This window comes from Pipistrellus hanaki, assembly GCF_964339955.1.
Source record: "Pipistrellus hanaki genome assembly, chromosome: 19".
NCBI classification, from domain to species: domain Eukaryota; kingdom Metazoa; phylum Chordata; class Mammalia; order Chiroptera; family Vespertilionidae; genus Pipistrellus; species Pipistrellus hanaki.
Window position 1 is genome coordinate 25,108,370 of NC_140521.1, and position 22,925 is coordinate 25,131,294.

Sequence of the window (22,925 nt, forward strand, 5' to 3'; positions counted from 1 at the left end):
ACATCTGATAAAGGGCAAGGCAAAAATAATGAACATAGAGACTGTACCAGCTCCATAAACATGGAAGTCCCTTCTTCTCTAAATGACATTTTTCTACCCAGGAGAAATCAGGTCTCTAAATACCAGAAAAAAGAGCAGCACTTCCCAGTGTGTCATCTGAGGACGAAGTCAAATGCTGGAACTGTACAGTGCCAATGCGCACCTCTGTGAGACACGGCAGCCTCACACCGGCCTCACCTGCAGTCTTGCTGGGAACTGGGGCTCTGAGCTTCTCCTAAATATAACCTCAAGTCTGTCCCTGACTTCCCCACTGAAACGTCCAATCGTTTCCCACAGATACAAAAAGCCCTATTCCCCTGGTGTGTCATAGCAAGGTCTTTAATAGACTGCTCTGGTCCCTAATCGTGTGTCGTTCCTCTCCTCCCCCCCCGCCCCCCGCCAAAATTATCTGCCAAACTGCTTATTACTCTCCACCAAGGCATACAGAACCCAGTGTCAGTGCACTACACATGAAGTTACACGTGCTCCTGAGCCTCGCACTCAGAGCTGCCTGGGTTCTTCTCTCCTGGTGTCACCAGATCAAATCATTTTCCAGGACGCCCGCCTCTTCCAGCAGAGCTAAGACCCAGAGCACACATGACTGGTACAGGAGAACCATGGTTCTTGAACTTATTTCCGGAAGGCTGTTCAAGAAGCAATTTGTTCAAAAGCCATATCATATTTTTCCCGTTAGAAATAATGTAAATTGAATTAATCCATCTCGTGGACTGACTCATCTATAAACAAACACTTCTTTTCTTAAATGCATCTACTGGCCTTAAACGTGTCACATTCAGCACTCAGGCCTGTGGCCTCTTCGTTTATTCCTATATCACTGCCCCAAATGCTGTCCCAGCTAACTGTCCCACACCCTTAGCAACATCAGCCTCTTGATGGCCTCGTTATATTTTAAAATTGTGCTAATCATCAATTTCACCACGACCTACTAAGTAGCCAGGCCAGACTCGCAAACACCTCCGTCAAACTGTGCAATTATTTCCTTTTTAAGCTATATCATTGTTCTCACAACTTTCCTTTTCACTTTGTTGCTATCACTAACGTTCTTAGGACCCAACAATTTCCTGAGATGTTAATACAAGGTTTAGTGGTAAACTGACTCATACTCGTGCATTCTCTCCTTTGTCACCTGAGAGACACATGACTGATCACAGAGTATCATCATGCGAGGCTTGTCGGGTCGAAAACTGAAGTTTTACTCAACAACTGAGACACTTTTCCATTAACAACTTGGTCAAGAACTGAACTGCTCCAGAAAGGAGACACTCAAGAACTGAGATTTGACTTTTTCAGTAGGTTTACACTCACTATTATTTGGTACTAGAGGCCTGGTGCACAAATTCCTGCACCAGTGGGGTCTGGCCGGCCAGCATGCCCCAATAGGGGCTGATTGGGCCAGGCTGGCTGTGGGAGGGGCTGGTTGAACTCCCAGTCAATGAGACAATTTGCATATTAGCCTTTTATTATATAGGACTAGTTTCAGGTGTTCATTGTAGTGATTAGATAATCATATACTATACATACGGTTCAACCAGATATTTCCAATACCAACCTACATAGACATTTCAATATATTTGACTATATCACACTGACTATATTGTAACTATTATATAAATTTGTTCTTAATCCATTCACTTTTTTCATCCAGTCTCCAACCCCCCTCCACTCTGGCAACCAGCAGTCTATTCTCTGTATCTATGAGCACGTTTCTGTTCTGTTTGTTTGTATATATTCTTCTTTAGATTCCATATATAAACTAAATCAGATGTGATGTTTGTCTTTCTGTGATGCACTTATTTCATTTAGTATAATAATCTCTAGGTCCACTCATGCTGTCACAAATGGTAAAATTTCCTTATTTTCTATGGCCAAGTAATATTCCATTGTATATGTATACCACTGCTTTATCCACTTGTCTATTGATGGGCATTTCAGTTGCTTCCATATTTTAGCTACTGTAAATAACACTGCAATGAACATGAGAGTGCATATATTCTTTCTGATTAATGTTTTGGATTTCTTCAGATATATACCCAGAAGTAGGATTGCTGGGTCACAGGGAGTTCCATTTTTAATTTTTGGAAGAAACACGTTATTTTCTATACTGGCTGCACCAGTCTGCATTCACAGCAATAGTGCATGAGGGTTCCCTTTTCTTTACATCATCACCAACACCTGTTGTGTATTTATTGATTTATTGATGACTAGAGGCTCGATGCATGAATTCGTGCATGGCCGGGAAGGAGGGAATGTGGGAGGTAGGCCGGCTGGCCCTACCCCTGGTCGAACTGCTGGTCCAGGGGACAATTTGCATATTACCCATTTATTATATAGGATAGCCATTCTTACAGGTATGAGATGGTATCTCATTGTGGTTTTAATTTGCATTTTGCTGACAATTAGTGACACTGAACATCTTTTCATATGTCTATTGGCCATCTGTATGTCCTCTTGAGAAAATGTCTATTCAGGTTCTCTGCCCATTGTTTTATTGAATTGTTTGGTATTTTGGTGTTGAATTGTATGAGTTCTTTATGAATTTTGGATATTAATCCCTTATCAGTTGAATCATTGCGAATATCTTCTCCCAATCAGTAGGTTGTCTTTTTGTTTCCCTGAGATTTACTTTGCTGTGTAAAAACTTTTTGGTTTGATGTAGTCCTATTTATTTATTTATTATTTATTTAGGGGGGTTCCCTTGCTCAAGGAGATAGGTCATAAAAAATACGTCTAAGAGAAATGTTAGAGGTGTTATTGCCTTTGCTTTTTTCTAGAACTCTTATGGTTTTGAGTCATAATTATCTTTTTAATCCATTTTGAGTTTATTTATGGTGTAAGAAGGTAGTCTAGTTTGTTTATTTTTATTTTTGCTTGTATCTGTCCAATTTTACCAGCATCATTTACTGAATAGACTGTCTTTACCCCATTGTATGTTCTTATTTCCTTGGTCAAATATTAAATTACCATATAGGTGTGGGTTTACTTCTGGGTTCTCTATTCTTTTCCATTGACACATATGTCTATTTTTATGCCAGTTCCATGTTGTTTTGATTACTATAGCCTTGTAATATAGTTTGATATCAGGTAGGGTGGTACCTCCAATTTTGTTCTTCTGTCTTTCTTTTTTTAAAAAGAAAGGTATTTTTATTGATTTCAGAGAAGAAGGGAGAGGGAGAGAGGGACAGAAACATCAATGATGAGAGAGAATCACTGATCAGCTGCCTCCTGCATGCCTCCCACTGGGGATCCAGCCCACAACCCAAGCATGTGCCATGAATGGGACTCAAACAGTGACCTCCTGGCTCATAGGTTGATGCTCAACCACTGAGCCATATCTGTCAGGCTGGTGGTCTTTCTGAAGATTGCTATCTATTCACAGTCTTTAGTGGTTCCATATAAATATTTAAATTATTTGTTCTAATTCTGTGAAAAATCTCAGATATTTTTATACAAATTGTGTGAACCTATTCATTGCTTTGGGTAGTATGGAAATTTTAATTAAGTTAATTCTTTCTATCCATGAGGATAATCTATACTGCCATTTACTTATATCTGCTTCAATATCTTACTTGGTATCTTACCTCCCTGGCACTATATTTTATGGAAGCAACTTAAGTGGGATTGTTCTCTTAGTTTCCCTTTTTTTATAGTTCATTATTGGTGTACAAAACGCAACTGATTTTTAAATCTTTATTTTGTATCCTGCTACTTTACTTGATTCATTTATTAGCTCTTATAGTTTTTTGATGATAGAATCTTTATGGTTTTCTATATATAGTACCATTATCTGCAAATATTAAGTTTTACTTCTTCCTTTTCAATGTGGATGCCTTTTACTTCTTCTTCTCTGATTGTTCTAGTCAGCACTTCCAGTACTATGTTGAATAGGAGTGGTGAGAGAGGACATCCCTGTCTTGTTCCCTATCTCAAGGGAAATTATTTTAAGTTTGTTTTAAAGTGTATTTTGTCTGTTGTAAGCATTGTTACCCAGCTTTTTTCTTTTGTTTCCATTTGTATGAAATATCTGTTTCCATTCCTTTACTTTCAGTCTGTTATCTTTTATTCTGAATTGGATATCTTGCAGACAGTGTGTGTGTATTCTCATATATATATCTTATATTCTTATTCAGTTACTGTATGTTTTTTGATTGGAATATTTAATCCATTTACATTGAAAGTCATTATTGACAGGTATGCACATATTGTTATTTTATTCTATTTTAAAAATATTTTTATTGATTTCAGAGAGGAAAGGAGAGGGAGAGCTAGAAACATCAATGATGAGAGAATTATTGTCTGCCTCTTGCATGCTCCTTACTGGGCATCAAACCATGATTGGGAATCAAACCATGACTCCTGGTTCATAGGTTAATGCTCAACCACTGAGCCACAATGGCCAGGCCTTTATAGTTATGTTTTTTTTAATTTTTATTTTTTATTCCCTTCTTATTTTTAAAGAAGTCCCTTTAACATTTCTTATAATACTGGTTTGGTGATAATGAATTCCTTTAGCTATTTCTTGTCTGGGAAGCTCTTTTTTCCTTTCCATTTTAAATGATAGCTTTGCTGTGTAAACTAGTCTTGGTTGTTGGTTCTTGCTTTATATCACTCTGAATATTTCATGCCAATCCCTTCGGGCCTGAAATGTTTCTGTTGAGAAAAAGCTGATAAGTCTTATGGGAGCTCTTTTTTAGATAACAGTCTTTCACTTGATGCTTTTAAGATGCTTTGTCTTTAACTTGCCATTTTAATTATGATGTGTCTTGGTGTGGGCCTCTGGGTTCACTTTGTTTGGAACTCTGTGCTTCCTGGACTTAAGTGTCTTTTTCTTTTAAAAACATCAATCAATTGCCTCCCACACCTGGCCTAACCAGGGATTGAACCTGCAACCTAGCTATGTGCCCTGACTGGGAATTTACCAGCAAACTCCTCATGTTAAAGGAGATTTAATATAATTCTTAAAGTAATTAAGAAAAGCATAAAACTTATGAGTACCTGAGTATAGTTTCCAACACCTAGAAAACAGGGAAATTTATTTTCTTTTACCTATAACATACATGTTGCATTTCCTTTTATATTTACACAGCATTAAAGGTAGTTCCTCATAGAGGTAGTTACCAAATAATCCTATGTAACAAAAGAGTAATATGTAAATTAGTCATCACTCCGTGACAAAATGGTGGTGCCTTTAGCAGTTGCTGGCAGCATCGCCCTGGTAACGGGAGCCCAGCATCTGCTCCTTGGCTGCAGAGGGAGGGGAGGGGCGTCTAGCCAGAGGACTGGGAGCGTCTGTCTGTGCCAAGGCTGTGCGGCAGGAGGAAAGGGACCTCTGGGGCTGCGAGCCTAGAGTCTGTACACCCAGAGTACACACCCCGGCCTGCCTTGTGGCGGGAAAGGAGCCTGTGGGGCCCCAAGCTCAGGGTCCTCGTGGCAGGGGAAGAATCAGAAAAATGGATCTTTCCAGTTCCTGATGCTGACGGAGCCCTAGGGGTGCCGGGGTCCTCCACCTGCAGCCCCCAGTCGCAGCCCAGCAGCCCCAGTCGCAGACTGGAAGCCCCCTGCCAGTAGTCCAGATGGGACCAGTGTGGTGCTGTGGTGGAGGGGGGGCGGTTCTGGAAGGCACTCTACAGACAACAAATCACTGCCGCCGAGGCCGCTCCCCACACACACTTTCAAGTAGTGTGGTCCAAGGGGGCAACTCCTGAGGCAAGGCTCCCATGGCAGCTGATGCTCGCCACGACAGGTGAGGAAGCTGCACCTGAAAGCCCAAGCCCCCGAGGAGGCCCCAGGACAAGCATCTTCCCAGAGGCTCTGTGGGAGGGGAGGAACCCCTGGCTAGAGACCAGGATGAGTGATGCTGGCGTCTTTGCAGGCCAAGACCTGGCTGAGAGACACCACCCCCCCTCCACACCCCTGTGCACGAATTTCATGGACGGGGCCTCTAGTATATAATAACTCTTTAGACACTTAAAGGTAACTATTAATTTAGTCCTCAGCATTTCTCTTCATACTCAACCATACTAAATTCCTTTACTATTTCCTGTCTGCTTTCTAATCTTTTTTCATAGTCTCTAAACTTAGTACACACTTGCCAAATCTTCCAAATTGCACAATTCAGTATATCCTGAAAGCAGGTGCAATGTGAAAAAGACCAATTTGTGGGTTACGAAAAATATGCCCCCAAAGAGGATTAAAAAAAGAAATCAATGATGTGAAGTATGAAGTGGGAACTACCAGAAGCAGCCAAATACTTAGGCATGCAAGGCAGACACAACACACTGTGGGAAACAAGAGGAAATTGGTTGGCTTTCCTGTTTCTTTGCTTTATAACCCATCACCAATCTCCTCTCAGAGGGTCCAATAACCAGTTATCAGATTCCGCTCTACAAAAGTAGTTCTTACGCTGCCGTGAAGCCTGCCGCAGTGCCCTGAGCGGATGCGTTCTCACCTGAACGGCACTTCTTCCTGCGGAACGGCCACGTAGTAACGGATGAAAAACCGCTCCGAGTCTTCACGCTCGTCTTCGGTAACAACACTGCCGTTAAGTTTGGAAACTGATGGCAATCTGTCAGTAAAACCAAAATAAAGACATTTTCGGATATGAAAAACATTTAGCTTTGGAAACAGAATTATTGATTTGAGCCATTATTCTCTTGAAAGGAACTTTTGATGCAGCTGTGCTTGTGTACAACTACTGACATAAACTAAAGGGGCATAATATAAAAGAACCCAAAACATTTAAGCTTCCTTTTTGGATGAGACACTGCCCTTTTATAATCACAACTCACTCTTCAAAATAACATTGTCCAACTTGACAATGTTGCATTGTCCAACTTGAACACCATGCAAGCCACACACGTAATTTACACATAGTCTCTAACCGTAGTACATATTTGACAAACCTTCCATCTCACAGAACTCAGTATGTCCTGAGAGCAGGTGCAATGTGAAAGAAGATTTGGCAAATGTATCCTAGGTTTACCAGCCATATTTTAAAAAGTAAAAATAAAGCAGACGAAATTTGTTTTAATAATATATTGTATTTAACTCAATATATGCAGGATATAATCATTTCAACCTGTAATCAATACTAAAAAATAACTCATGAGATACTTTACATTCTCTTTGGCATATAAAGTGTTTGAAATCCAATGTATATTTTACACATTTAGCACATTTCAATTCAGACTGGCCATATTTCAAGTGCTTAAAATGGTACCAAATTGGACACAGAAGTCTATAGAGTAGTCAATACCGTTTGGTCATATACTTCAGGAATTAGCTTATTATGTTTACAAAAGAGCTGTGTAAAAATATAGCCACAGCAAGACCTCCTCCTCCTGGGATTTCTTCAGAGCAGTGTCCGAGTACGTGTCCCTGAGAGCAGCAGGGAAGCCCTGCTGGGTGTCAGCAGGGCAGAGTTTAAGTAGCCACTCTGCTTCCCGGGACCTTACAGCCTCCTGCCCTCCTTGGGAACTGCTGTGAGAGGGCACAGAGAGCACATCAGTGCTCCGTGCCTCACACCTCAGCTGAACTCTGCTGCTGCTGAGGTACATGCAGAAAGCACGGTCATCTCAGCAGTCTGGGTGTCTGAGGCAGGAAAGGCAGAAGATAACAAAATAGTAGCCAAATCTAAGTCAACCTCTATGATAATCGGAAAATACAGATGCTGCTCGCTTAAGTTTTACACTAATGCAACAGCCTGATTTTAGGTATTTACACCTTAAATGACCACTATGTTAACAGAGAAAATAAGGACAGCTGATTCTACCTACCTTTACTTCATGACCCAAGACAGAACTTCAAATATTATGAATATAAAAAAGTACAAAAATAGAATAGATTGGTGAGGAAGTTTTGCAGTGGTCTTGGCAGGCCAATTACATTTCACATTTTTCTCATCATATTGCATTCCTTTCCTTTCAGGATTTCAAGCTACACAAGCAGCTCCTTCGAGCACAGTCTGTTCACGAGTTGGACCAACTTATAACGCACTCCCTCCTAAAGAGTGTCTCCTTCCTGCAATGAAATGACAGGGTCCGGGGGAGGGAGGCAGAGGAACTGGACAACAGACCTGGCTATGACCAACTTCCTGCGCTCCTCGGTGCTGTATGGCTGCAGAAGAGGAATGCCTAACAATCTCACTTCTTCAAGTTTAGGGAATGAATTTAGTTTGTCAATGTCTTCCCAGGACTGCAAACCTAATTTGAGAAACATATTTTTTAAATAAATCCAGAAAAGTACACAAAGAAGATGATATACATAGAAAAAAACTTCAGTTAATATGTGAAATACTAAAATAATTGTAAACTAGATATCCTGATTTATTTTATTTATTTATTTATTTATTTTTTTTATCCAAGGAAAGAATGGAATACATTTCACAGCATAAAGGCTTCCTGGTCTCTCCTATCCCTGTGATCCCAGTGGTCAAGGAGAGAGACCTTCACTCTCTGACATCCATTCCTCTTCTAAGGGATCACCGTGATTTCAATAAGCAGGACGCATGCCATGAGTACAGAGAATGGTGACATGACCAACTCTCCCACCAAGTACAGACTCCGGGAACAGGACCATTTATGATCAGACTTAAATCTTATACCTAATAAATTCTAAAATGGGGCAAGTTCAACAGATCCAGAAATTTAGGATTAACTCTCTTTCATACTGTCCTGATTTCGGGGACAGGGAAAACAAATTCAAAATTTAAAGGAAACAAAAACAACAAACCTGCACCTTTGGGTAAGAACATGCAATAAATTAAGTTCATCTATTCCTAAAAGGAAATCCTTCCTATGCTGTAAATACATCAACCAAATCACTGCTTGGCAGTGTTGGAAAAATATTCCTGTAACAATGAAGCTGCCGATTTTACAGCACGTTGACTCCATGTTAGAGAACGTGATCCCTTCCTATTTCTGTCCGTCTCCAGTGAACACAAAGCAGAGGAGCAAGTTATGATACCCCCCCCCAACCCACCCCCCCCCCCCGCCACACACAAACACACACACACACACACGTCCTCTCCCTGCAGCACGGCATTCTCATCCAGGAGGAAGAATGGACTTAGCTCAACGGGGGCAGAGGGGCAAACAGCTTCATTATGCAATATACTAGTTTTTAAAACTTATGCCCTCTACAGTGAATTCAACTGTTTATATTTTTTCTGTTGTAGGTTATCTATTTTAAGTTATGTAGCTGTTTTAAGAAATAGGCTACCAGTAAAAGACAATGTCATGAAAATGAAAAGAAAAGCCACAGACAGGGAGAATATATGTGCTAAAACTGATCTGATAAAGGATTGTTACCCTATAAAATACACAAAGAACTCTTAAAACTCTACAATAAGAAAATGAACAATCTGATTTAAAAATGGGTGAGAGACCTGAATAGACAGGAGATGTATAGATGGCAAGTAAGTATATGAAAACATATTCAGCATCATATGTCATAGGGATGTAAAGACAGAAAAAAGGCCTTTCTTTTTATTTGCTAAGGCTTTCCACAATTTATGAGAAGTACCTGGTAATTAAACCCCAAGATATTAGCTCCTCTGATTCAAATAGCCCCTCTGTTCAAACTGCAGAACAAGGCAAGCTACTCTCCAGGCTACATTCTTGCATCCACCTCCTCCCTGCTGCTTTCAGAACTCAAGGATAACTCTAACCAAGAAGTCTCTAATTAGTAGAAAGTTCACTTCCCCAGTCCCCCTCAAAGAAGCCTCTTTTAAACTTTTCCTCTAAGCTTGTTCTACATGCATAGGGAAAATGCTGGTAAGATACCTCCCTGGTGCATCTACTGTACTATCTTCTGGAAAGCAAACAAACTGTAACTTTCCAAGACAGCCCCTGGTATCTGCTCAACTTCAATACAACACAAATCCCTCCCTTCCTTATCACCTAGCAATGACAGCCATTATTCTTTAAAAGTGGAAGCTGCTTTTTGTTCCCTGTCCTGTATTGATTAGCAATGCACCAGCCCTTTCCTCTCTTGGAAAGTAAAATAAACTTCCTTTCTGCATCTCTTTTTTTAGCTGTGAATTCTTCCACAGCCCAAGTCTCCGGCCAAACCCTAACATTTTGGTGGCCTGTGTAGAGAGTTAACTTCTTCAACTTCTCCTCTGTCTCCGGAAATTCTCTCTTCTCTCAGCTGTGAATTCTTTCACAGCCTGCATCACTATCCAAATCCTAACAAGGGAATTGCAAATTAAAACAATAAGATAACACTATGCACCTATTAGAATGAACAAAATCAAAAACCTGACACCACCAAATGCTGACAAGGATGTGAAGCAATTCTCACTCATTGCAGGTACAAAATGTTACTTTGGATACAGTTTGTCAGTTTCTTATAAAACTAAACATATTCTTACCATATGATTTAGCAATTATCCTCCTTGCTATTTATCCAAATCAACTGAAAGTTTATATTTACAGAAAAACTGCACACAGAGGTTTACAACAGCTTTATTCATAATTGCCAAAACCTGGAAGTAATCAAGATGTATTTTAGTTTGTGAGTGGATAAATAAACTGTGGTATATCCAGACAGTAGACTAGCACTGGTTGGGCCTCACAGGATGTAAGTGCTAAAAATAAATAAGCTATCAAGCCATAAAAAAACATGAAGGAAACTTAAGTGAAAGAAATCAGAAAAGGCTGTATGATTCCAACTACATGACATTTGGAAAAGGCAAAACTATGGGAACAGTAGAAAACACCAATGGTTGCTAGGATTGGGAAGAGAGGGAGGATAACTGGGCAGAGCACAGAGGACCATTAGAGCAGTGAGACTATTAAGTATTATACTCAGTGGTTAAGTACTTGTCATTATAAATATTCCAAACCCAGAAATGTGTACCACCAGGAACGACCCTACAGTAAACTAGGTGGTGAGGGCATGTAACGCAGGTTCCATTGTAACAAAGGTATCACTGGTGCTGGGATGCTGAGAGTGGGGAGGTTGTGCTTGTGTGAAGGGAGGGGGCATGTAGAAACTTTCTGCTCTATTTTGATGTGACTCTAAACTGCTCTAAAAAATAAAGTTTGTTAATTTTTTTTAAATCGGCTAAAAATATTCACTCCTGTGATACACAGAATTAGATGGCAACAAACTGGCAATCAAATATGTAAGTACTAGAAAAGAAAAGAGAAAATTTGAGAGACACACCAGGTTGGGATTCCCTATCCTAAATCCACACAATATGGTCTACTTTGCAATTCCTTATATTCTTTCTACTCTGCCTTTTATTATACAATTCATCAATTTCACTCCTTTCACAGCATGACCCCTTTAACATACAAAATGAAAATAACTAATATAATGCTATGCCACTTGATTTATGACAATGAATGCCTTAAATTCAGCTGATCCCCAGGCACCTGCAGGTCGCTCCTGGAAACGGTCCTCTAAGAAGGCAGAGCTGACTGCAGGAATATACTTGCACTGACTTTCATGCATAAGCTCAGCTCAGGTCACATGGGACCGAGAACAAGCCGATACCTCACCTGACTTGTGGAGGCTGATGGATCGCAGGTTAGGAAACAACCTGGGCAGTGAGTCATCAGGCTCCTCAATAGCGTTCAGGTGGTTGTTGGCCAGGACCAGGGTATCCAGCGAAGGAAACATTGCTCCTAACTTTCGTATTTCAGTCCAGTCTTGGAGATTATTGTCTGTTATATGTAGGAGCTTCAAAGAATGACAGCAAATAGAAGGACAAGACACTGTTTCATAGTCATTAAGGCACAGGAAGAGCTCCTCCAAACTGGAGAGAAAAAGAGAAATATTTCATTGTATAGAGCAGTTAACTTCCTACTTGGCACCTATTTTCATTAATTGAAGAAATAAATAAGTGCTACTATGTGTGAGCCTCTGCTAGGTGTTACAGGGAAAATACAGATATCTTCCTGAAGCTAAAATACAGCTGAGACCACAGCAGAGGAAGATATAACCCAGAACTAAATTAACTTTGTGCTTAATTAAGCAGTACCAACTGTATGTACAAAGGTATTTAATAGAGGCATGGAATTAAAATTGTGTTAGAATAATCAGGTAAGGATGCATAATCTTGAAGGAGGGGCAGACTTATACAAGTTGACAGAAGATGGAAGAAAATTCCAGAAACAACATGAACAAATATTTAGAACATAAATAATATCTACCATTTATTGAATTTCTACCCTGTGTCAGGCCCCATGCCAGATGCTTTATAGACTGACTGTTCTTCTATTTCTGCAAGGTAGATCTAGTTATGCCCATTTTATAGACAAGGAAATAGAACTCAGAGAGGTTAATTAGCTTATCAAAGGCAATATATATATATACCTAATATGCTAAGTGTATGTTTAACCAGTAGCTATGATGCGCACTGACCACCAGGGGCAGACTCTCAATGCACAGGCATGGGAACATGGAACAGACTGATGAATCTCAGAGGGAAAGGAGGAGTGGGGAGGAGGGAGGGCGGGAAGCGATTAACCAAAGACCTTATAAGCATACTAGAGGCCCAGCACCTGGATTCAGGCCAAAACTGGCTCTCAGACATCCCTGAGGGGTACTGGATTGCAAGAAGCCAAGCCAAGGGACCCCACACATGCATGAATTCATGCACCGGACCTCTAGTATGATTAAAAAGTGGAACATCATTCTGTGCCATGTTGGATGCTGCAGGGATGAGGAAACCAATCTCACTAGAGTGACAGTGGGAAGCTAAAGTGGAATAAATGGGGTGAGACCAAATTCCGAAAAGCTTTGATAATTTTCATATTTATACAGTAAAAAATCTACAGCTTCACATATTTCTTTAAACTACTTCCTTTGAACATTTATACATATTTAAAGATAGATAAAAACAAATTTAACAAAGCATCTCTAAAATGACAAGAGTATAATTTCTTAAATAAAATATTGAAAAGAATAAATACCAGGTTTATTTCCAATGAGGCCAGCTATGTACAATAATCTGAGTGTTAATATATTTTAGAGATACTGTGATTATTTTTTCCACTAAAGAAAAGGTGAGGCAAAATTCTGAAACCAGGTAATCAGAAGATTAAAATGGAGAAAGGCTGGGTTGATCTAGAAATGATAAGTGCTATTCTCAGGGCTATTTTCTAGCCAAAGATCAGCATATCCTATGTTACCCAACACTGAGCGAGCACTCCAGTGAGAACACTCCTGAGCTACGCATTGGTAACCGCTCCCCATTGTCTGGCAGGCCTAGTATTTCTGAGCAGCAGGGCATGGGGATTCCATGCCCGGGCAGTGCACCAGCCTCCCAGCATGTGCTCCGGCTTACTCTGGCAGCTCCTGCAGGATCGTGTGCACTGTCTCCCAGGAGGCTTTGCTGTTATTGAGGACAAGTTTTCGAACCCCAGAGAAGGACCCAGCACTTGTTCTTTCTAAAACTGACAAATTCAGAGGGTTGGAACTCAGGTTTAGAAACTCCAACTGGGGAACATTTGACACAATTTTACTGACCTAGGGAGAGAAAAAAAAAGCATATCAGGCAATAATCAGAGTTTCTAAATAGCAATCATGTTCAGACAAAGGATCTAAATAGCAATCATGTTCAGAGCCTAAGCGAGTGGCTCTCCAGACAAAGGATCATTCACATTGGGGAATTCTATTTAGTGACAGTACCCAGAGTGGCATAAATAATTTCAACAAATCTTGGCAAATAACAATCTCCTTCTATGAAACAGTGTCAGAACAGAAAAGTAATGGTACAAACAAAAAGCTTTCCATTGTTGCCTTTGGCAAGGTTTTTATTCTGATATTCTCTTTGATAAATGGAAAAGAGACAATTTAGACTACAAGTTATTAAAGAGCTCAGTTTGGGTCCTCTTTGTAATCCTCTTTGAATATTTCCTTTTTTCTTCCACCCTCATTACAACATTAAGGCTAAGTGAAATGAGCCGGCCAGAGAAAGACAAGTATCACATGATCTCATTCATATGTGGAATCTAGTGAACAAAATAAACTGATGGACATAATAGACCCAGAGTCAGAAGCATGGAGCAGACTGACGAACCTCAGTGTGAGGGGGTAGGTGGTGAAGAGAGATTAACCAAGGAATTCGTATGCATGTATGCATAACCCACGAACACAGACAATAGTGTAGTGAAGGGCGAGGGGGCGGGGGAGAAGGGAAGTGCAAGGGGACATCTGTAATCCTTTTAACAATAAAGATACATTTTAATAATTACTTGATTAAAGACCACAAAGTAACAATTCAGGTGTTCAAACTTGACTACAGAGCCACAATCACTAGAAAACAGGTGCAGCTTGGGTCAGAGAGGTACTAAACTTTAAAATATATTCGCTAAAAATGTAAAAAGCCCAAGAACTATATAATAAGAGAGAAAACATGATCATAAATTTAATAATTTAACTAGTAAACTGGTAGACACAACAATTTTAAAAAGGACCTGAGCATTACTGACCTTAGCTACTGGCTTTGTGTAGCAATAGACTCTGCATAGCTTCTTGCACTACAAGCCCCAACAACTTGCTAGATGATTAATACTATTTCTATTTTAACAAATTAAGAAAATGAGCCTCAGAGATGTTAAATAATTAACATCTTGTGTTAAATCAGGTCTCAGAATCACAAAAGCCAAATCTCAAGTTAAAAATCAGAAAGGCAAATCTAAAGTTAACCCATGGTTCTTCCCAATAGACAGTCGCCCCCTATCTGCAGGTCTGCTTTCCACAGTTACCCACAGGCAATCATGGTATGAAAGTATTAAATGAAAAATTCCAGAAATAAGTCACAAGTTTTAAATCAGGTGCCACTGTGAGTAGCATGATTACATCTCGTTCTGTCCAGCTCTTTGCCCCCAGGACAGAAATCACCCCCGGTTATCATACGGACTGTTGTTCAAGCAATCCTTCTTTCACTTAATAATAACGCCAAGGCACAATAGCAGGGATGCTGGCACTTTGGGTATGCCAGAGAGCAGCCATGAAATACATGCATGCACAGACAAAAACCATAGTACATACAGGGCTTGGCACTACCAGTGGTTTCCAGCATTCTTTGGGGAACTTGGAATTTCTATCACATGTACCACAACTAGTAAATTATAAATATAACCAGAAAAAAAAATGAGAACTAGGCTTAAAGTAACATAAAGTGCTAGAAGCCCACTGAGTGTTTAAACATCGCAGAGCCAGGCAATGTGGTAAATGAAGTTAGGAGAAAAGGAGTTAGCAGAATACTAGTAGGTAGCACTGGTTTAGGGGTCAGACCAGGTCCCAATACTTCCTAGTTGTGTCTTAAAACTTTCCAAAACTCAGTTTCCTCATTCGGAACACAGAGAAAATAGCAACCATACTTTTCACTGGACGGCTGGCGGAATTCAAGGAGGCACTGGTGCCAGCCCTGCTCATGGTGAGTGCACTTCTTTTAGAAGCTGGTTTCCTTGCCCAGGAGAACGTAAACTCTAGGAAAGTGGGACAGCACTTAACCTTCTTCATTCACTACTACACTGCGGCACTTAATGTTTATTGCATAAGTTAATGCACAAAATCATTCAATAAATGTAATTACTGCTAAATAAGTTTAGTATGAACTAATATGTCATATCATATTTTTTTTAAAGGAAAATACTCAAAATATGATAATTTAAGGGTTTTTTAAAGCAATTTCTGGAAGAATTCCCAAAGCGAACAGATACTGATGTAACCTTTCCCAAGGCTGCATCTACCCTATAGTCCAATGAGAATAAAGATTAGAAAAATGACTTACTAGCCCTGGAATATCCCAAAAAGACAATGTTAGACTACAGTCTAATAATTAAAGCAGAAAAAATAATACATGTTCAAAACAAATAAATATTTTATTTACAAAGCTGAAATTAGGAAGTATTTTAGGGTAACCATAAATTAATAGTAAGATTCTGAAAAATGTAACACCTTACACAGGTAAACCTACTTATGGCAGAAAAATGTCCTAATAGCAAAGACGGGCAAGCATGCAGTAAGTTTCTAGGGCAGCCCACTGACTTCTCTTTTTTAACTTCTAAAAATCAACCAACCAACCAACCAACCAACCAACCAACCAACAGAAACAGCTTCCAGCTGGAGTGAGCTGAGCAGGCTCATGTGCAGAAACATGGAGCTGAACTCGTATCTCCTTTAAGTCTCCACATTCTATTAAGAGGGGGCCCTCTACTCAGGCTTCTAAAAAGAAAAAAATTACAGTTTTAGGAAAAGTGGGACAAGCATTATAAGACAACAATCTGTAACTTCTACCCAAGCTATTCTCTACCTCACCTGAGTAGCTAATACTTCCCTCCTCTCAACTCTTTTATAAAATGGTTTTGATAAGGGAAGAAACAGAAGATACCATGGGAAAAGTCAGAGTAAAATCTAGTTAGATAAAAATTCAAGTCAAAAGCTAAAAAAAAAAATGCATCTTGTTTTAACACAAAGACGCCCGACTTTGGAAGGACAGAGACAAATCTTTGCTTCCCCCAAAGTATTACCCTTCTCAGTCACACTGATCTTAGTCTGGATACATAGCAGCCAGTAGTTTAAACTACATAAGGAGTTACACATAGCATTCAAAACACTACAAGAGCAAATGATATTACAGTATTTTGTTCCACTTTGCTATGTCAACTACTGGCTGAATAAACTTAGTTAATGGACAGAAACAAATATCTTTTTGGCAATCAGATATATGGGCTGCAATGGGGTTGAAATGTCTAAAAACTGTGACCTTTTTGTAGCCTAGCAGAGTTAAATCAATCCTCAAAATCAATATTCTTTTGCTGTATGTCTCCCATCTCTCTGTGTTCTGATTTATGTTCTAGAAGACTGAGATCAATCACGTTTAAGGTTAAGGACAAATATAAAGCAATGATGAAAACAAAAATAAACTGGAAAAGACACCAGAAGGGCAGTAGCAGCAATTATTTACTTGAAAACAAACTACAGAGAGCATACACAGAGGACCTACAAACTCCACTGAGGGCAGATACACAGGCCACCCTGGGCCGTCACATCACTGCGGCGCGAAGGTCAGGGCAGCTCGGTCTCGGTGGAGAAAAGGCGGAGTACTCATGCGAATTGTGTTCTGACCCCCGCTGACACACACTGCTCTCCTGAGGCAGCAGCATCATCACTGCCAAGCGCTTCCCACCAGGTAGCAAAGGCACAGTTCAGAGCACGAAGCACACACCTTAGTAAAGTTTACCCTCCCAAGGAGACAGATTAGTTGAACCAGGGACACAGGAGCGGAAATGATTCAGAGGAAGGTTTGGTCCGACTTGTCACCCACGCAGGTCAAAAATCTCCCTGCGGTCTGCATGAGGACACTGCTGGGTCCTGAGGAGGTACCAAGGGAGTTCTCTTTGCATCTGTACAGTGTGGACAGAGCATGCGTGTCAATTAAGCCCCTCTAAGGACAAAGAAGGCACAGACTATACTCTGCTAAATAGTGAACCACACTGTTCAGATCAGTGTATCAATCAATAAAAACATGTACAAATAGGGACTTTTTTTTGGAACAGCAAGAAGTCTGCGTATATTAACAAGTCACTTAGAAATCAAGTGACGTGCCTCTCAAAGAATTCAGGTGAGGATCTCCATAGAAGCAGCAAGTATGACTAGGAGCAGTCACTGGATTGAGGCTATGAAATAAATAAGAAAACTCAACAATAGAAAGCTGTCTTAGAATTTGTAATGCGTTTAAGCATCTATAAAATGCCTCGGTGATGAATTTTATCAGCAGTCCTGTCTGTAACCTGAGCAAACTGAAGCACTAAAAACGAAGGGATTTTTAAGATCACAAGACAAGTTGGAGCAGTGGTCTTCATTCATCCTTAAGAGACAGTCATGTACTCATTACTGAAGTCACAGACATCTGAGTGCCCAGTGTGGGGGTGCTGATGATAAAAGACAAAACCTCCACTTTGTGGAAGGTCAGGGAGCAGGGAGATGCCAAGGGTGCCAGTGACTGCAGAACCTTGTGAGGAATCCTTCACGGGGGGAGCGGCGCCTGGGGGACACAGGGAAGCTCCTGGGGGAGTGGCCTCGGCCAGTGTGCTGTGACACAGAAAGAGGGAAGTGGATTGAGAAGGAACTGACAGCAAGGAAGCGTGTCCTGGAACAGCTTCTCCCGCTGTAAGAAGCTGAGGTTAAAGATGAAGAGGAGACTCTAGGAATAGCACAGGGCCAGCTGAGGGAGGGCCACCCCAGGCAGTGACAGACAGCTACAGGCCCTCAGCCTGGAGCCGGGCACCGCCCTCTTTCACTTACTCACACGGAAGACAGGTTAGAGCAGTGGTCGGCAAACTCATTAGTCAACAGAGATAAATATCAACAGTACAACGATTGAAATTTCTTTTGAAAGCTGAAATCTGACTTCTGTGCATGGGCCAAAAAATTTCAATCGCACTGTACGTGCATGCCCGCACATGGTATTTTGTGAAGAGCCACACTCAAAAGGCCAAAGAGCCGCATGTAGCTCTCAAGCTGCAGTTTGCCAACCACTGGGTTAAAGGAAGCAGACAAAGCTGAGGCAGGATAACCCATTAGCAAGCTTTTCCAGGCAAGAAATAAGAGCCTAAATTAAAAACAAATAAAGTAAGAAAAACTATTTTCCCCTTATTCTAAAGGGTAGCTTCCACTAGGTAATGCTATAATCAGAAAGGCAATGATATCCTATGTAATAAAGAGCTAATACGCTAATTAGAAAAGACAGCAGAACAACCTGTGGGGCCGAGCCCCTTGCACAAATTTCGTGAATAGGGCCTCCAGTGTATAAAAGAGAGAGTGCTATATTACTTTTATTTATATAGTTGGTTTAGAGTTACTCTGGGATCAAAAGACATCTGTTATGTCAAACTCCCAAAGAGACTTAATAAAGTAAGAAAAAATTCTACCATGTTTCCCTGAAAATAAGATATCCTCCGAAAATAAGACCTAGTGCATGGAAAGATAAGACATCCCCTGAAAATAAGACCTAGCGCAACTTTGGGAGAAAAAATTAATATAAGACACTGTCTTATTTTCGGGGAAACAGGGTAAAATATTTGGAATAAATTTCAGTAACAAGAATATTACTTCCAACCCTAAACAACTTTTATGTCAGTTTTTAGTAATAAATGTTAAAGTAGTAGCAGAGAATAAGTATAGGATGTGTAAACCAGTGAAAGAGTAGGAAATTTGCCCTAACCAGTATGGCTCAGTGGATAGAGCGTCAGCCTGCGGATTCAAGGGTCCCAGGTTTGATTCTAGTCAATAGCATGTACCTTGGTTGCGGGCACATCACCAGTAGGAGGTGTGCAGGAGGCAGCTGATTGATGTTTCTCTCTCATGGATGTTTCTAACTCTCTATCCCTCTCCCTTCCTCTCTGTAAAAAAATCAATAAAACATATTTAAAAAAACGAAAGTAGAAAATTTAACGCACTGCTAGCAATCTAAACTTCCCTCAACTTATTACCCTTTCGATGCCTGGAATAAAGTTCCTCAGTGTTTTTCACATTAGTAAAAACTAATAATCAAGCTAATTGAAAAATTACCATAAGAACAGCTGAAATAGACAGTTATGTATCTTAGGCAGACAGGCAACAAGAACCTCAAATGAGAACGAGTTCAGCAGAATACTTGATACCATAAGCAATGCAAGGATTATTGCTGCATTCCCCCAAAGGGCAGCGATAGGAGAGCTTTACCTCCTGCCAGTCTTCCAGTTTGTTGTCAGAAAGATCCAGCTCTGACACGTGAGCACAAAAGGCAGCGATTTCGGTCTCCTCCCCCGCACAGGTAATCCCGCAGCTGTTCAGCACCAGGACGCTCGGGAGGTTGAGGCGATCTGGATCACAGGAAACAGAACACTTTCTTTGTCAGCCTCGTTCTTGTCTGACACACACAGCCCCCAGGAATCAAACCAAAAGCTACGATGGGACCCAAGGGTTCTGAATTCTCAGTGGAGACGCCAAATTCGAAGCAGGCAACAGTTTGTTTCAAAACAAACCCCGAGGAGATGGAAGTCCCGGGGTTCCCCGCCCGCAGCCTGGCATCCCTCACATAGGCCATCATCTCGCCACCTGAAGGCCAGGTCCACATGACTCGTGTTGACTACCAGTGTCTTCTTACTGGCCTTAGTTCTTTCCTCTTTAAAATGTAGTCTCTGCTAACCTACTTCTGTTTGTCTACATGTGCCAATAAAATCACTTACTATCCTATCCTATATAATATCCTATATAATAAAAGCACACATATGCAAATCAACCGAATGGCCGAACAGTGGAATGGCCATCGGGACCACGCTATGACACCCACTGGCACAGGGTGGCCAAGGCAGTGCGATGCAATTGGTAGGGGCCCGGCCACAGCCCCGTGATCTTCTGCAGAGGGAGGCCCAGGCTACCCACGTGAGGGCTGAGATGGTGGGTGAGGCCTCCCTCTGCGAGGGAAGCCCAGGTTCCGGGTTCCGGTGCGCCGGAGGGAAGCCCACCAGTGCCGGCAGCAGGGGGAAGAAAGGATTACTTTTGCACGAATTTCGTGCATCAGGCTACAGTCTCTAATAAAATGGGTAAGCATGAGAATTCAACCACTCTTTCCCTATGTGTATAAAACAAGGACTCATTAAGTATTATTTAATAATGGAGGCCTCACATTGCATGATTTTTCAATTTAGTACTTATCAGTATCAAGTTTTTCAGAAAGAGAATTAAGCCTGAGAAAAATGACCTAGTAAGAATTCCACTTCGTCATTCCAGTGGATATGGAATGAGAAGATCGCTGCAATGAGAAATTAAATAAACGCTCATTAACCTTTGGATATAGGAACCAAAACACTGTCCAATAATAACTTTCCATAATTACAAAGAACTAATTCTATGAACTGTTTGTTACAACAATGAGCTAAAACAGCATGCACACTTCTATTTGTAGACCTTTGCTCATATCATAATCCCTCTTCTAGAATGTCTTTATCTCTTCTCTAACAAAATTCTACATTCTTGAGGGGTTAGTTCAAGTCTCACAGCTTTGAATCCTTTTCTGATATTAACTCTCTCCTAAACTTCTTCCCCAATCACTGTATCATTCACTGGGCTCAGCATAAACTACCTCATGTTAGTTTCGTAAATGTGACTAACTTGTCATTCAGTTAGGCTGTTTGGCTGTTGAGGACAAAGGAGTTTTGCAGTCTCTTGCACCCTCCAAGTTCGTGAAAGAATATGTAGTAGAAATGATATCACTCAAATATCGTTCTTGCCCTATGAGTCCAACTAAAATGACTTTCGACCACTAAGGAGCAAAACAAGTCCTTTCAGTTTTTTCAAAAAAATGAAATCACAGTAAGGGAGAAAAACTGACTCATAATTCAAAATAAAAGTATTTGCAAAAAGGCAATATTCTGGTTTAATGTCCTAAGTAAGTCCAGCAAATAAATATTTTCGATCTCTTTCTCACCTTTCATAGGAGAGCCCTGAGGTGTAGCTGGGACGTGGATTCCCATCCCAGGACCACGGCGGTAAGGAAAGTTTTCAGGACTATATTTTTCACATAACACTTGCATAAAACTCCTTCCAGTAGGCTGATCCATCTTCCTTTCCTAAAATTCTACAAGAAACCAAGAAGTCATCAGGATTATTTATTTTCTAATATAAGAAATATTTATTAAGAACTAATTATTTGAGACACGGGCCAGCCGGGCGCCAGCAAGGAGCTGGGCGACGGGGCCCCCAGGGCGGGGGGGTGCCCCTGGGCCTTCGACCACTGAGCGCAGGCCACGGAGCCGAGGCCGGGGGCTGCTTCCTGGGCGGCGCCGACCCCTGCAACAGGCTGAAGCAGCACAGGAGCCCACAGAGAACAAAAGATAGTAAAATTACTTAAGAAAGAATATAAAGAAGATCTTGAAAAATCGAAGACTAAGTCGGAACTCAACTCAGCAGCCAACATTGCAACATAAATGCGTTTAAAAAAAAAAAAAGAAAAAAAAAAAGGACAGAATATTGGAACGGCGGCGGCCAGGCCTAGAGTGACCAGGCACAAGGCAGTGGCAGCCGGGCCTGGAGCAGCAACAGCCAGGCCCCAGAGCAGCAGCAGCCAGGCCTGGAGCAGCCAGACCTGGGGCAGTGGTAGCCAGGCCTGAGGCGGAGGTGGTCAAGCCCAGGGTGGCCAGTCCAGGAACACCCAGGCCGGGAGAAGCCAGGCCCAGAGCAGCCGGGTCGGGAGCAGCCAGACCCAAAACATCAGCAGCCAAGCCCGGAGCATCCAGGCCGGGAGCTGCCAGGCTAGGAGCGGCCGGGCCTGGGGCAGCCGGGCTCAGAGCAGCCGGGTTGGGAGCAGCCAGGCACAGAGCAGCAGCAACCATGCTTGGAGCAGCCAGGTCGGGAGCAGCCAGGCCCGAAATAGCTGGGCCCAGAGCAGCCAGGTCGGGTGCGGCCAGGCCCGGAGCAGCAGCAGCCATGCCGGGAGCAGCCAGGTCGGGAGCGGCAGTGGCCAGACCTGGAACAGCTGGTTGTGGAATGAACCAGAGCAACAGAGGCCAGGCCCGGAACAGCTCGCTCCTCGCCTGCCTCCGCCCCAAGGCTACCTCTCACACATGGCTGGAAACTTTTGGGGGAACTTGAGGGTCTGCTGAATCAAATGAGGAAGGCTTAGATCTGGATGTGTTGAGTTAGTATAGCGCTGGGGTGTTGATCTGTGAGTGCCTTGTGTGGGGCCTGGATGAGGTTGGTTGATCTCTTTGGAAATGTCTTTTGTGTGAAGTGTATCCTTGGGCATGTGGAGGTATTATTGATTTGAGAAAATGCTAAGTAACTGATTTACTATCTGAAAAATTTAAAGTTCTGAAAGTTTAAGGTCTCTTGCCAAAAAGAGATTTTAAAGCTAACACCTTAAT

At 41.5% G+C, this 22,925-nt stretch overlaps 1 protein-coding gene across 2 annotated transcripts in view; it reads right to left on the reverse strand.

Annotated features, from left to right (window-relative positions):
* Positions 1–22,925, reverse strand: part of TBCEL (tubulin folding cofactor E like) — a 71,269-nt gene that overhangs the window by 22,874 nt on the left and 25,470 nt on the right. For both annotated transcript variants that reach the window (XM_084868434.1, XM_084868435.1), the window contains exons 2-7: positions 21,491–21,640; positions 19,744–19,883; positions 13,355–13,536; positions 11,565–11,821; positions 8,132–8,258; positions 6,506–6,622 (exon numbers count right to left, since the gene is read on the reverse strand). In XM_084868434.1, the coding sequence (XP_084724560.1) occupies positions 6,506–6,622; positions 8,132–8,258; positions 11,565–11,821; positions 13,355–13,536; positions 19,744–19,883; positions 21,491–21,623 (956 nt within the window). In that variant the 5' untranslated portion in view covers positions 21,624–21,640. The remainder of the gene's footprint in view (positions 1–6,505; positions 6,623–8,131; positions 8,259–11,564; positions 11,822–13,354; positions 13,537–19,743; positions 19,884–21,490; positions 21,641–22,925) is intronic.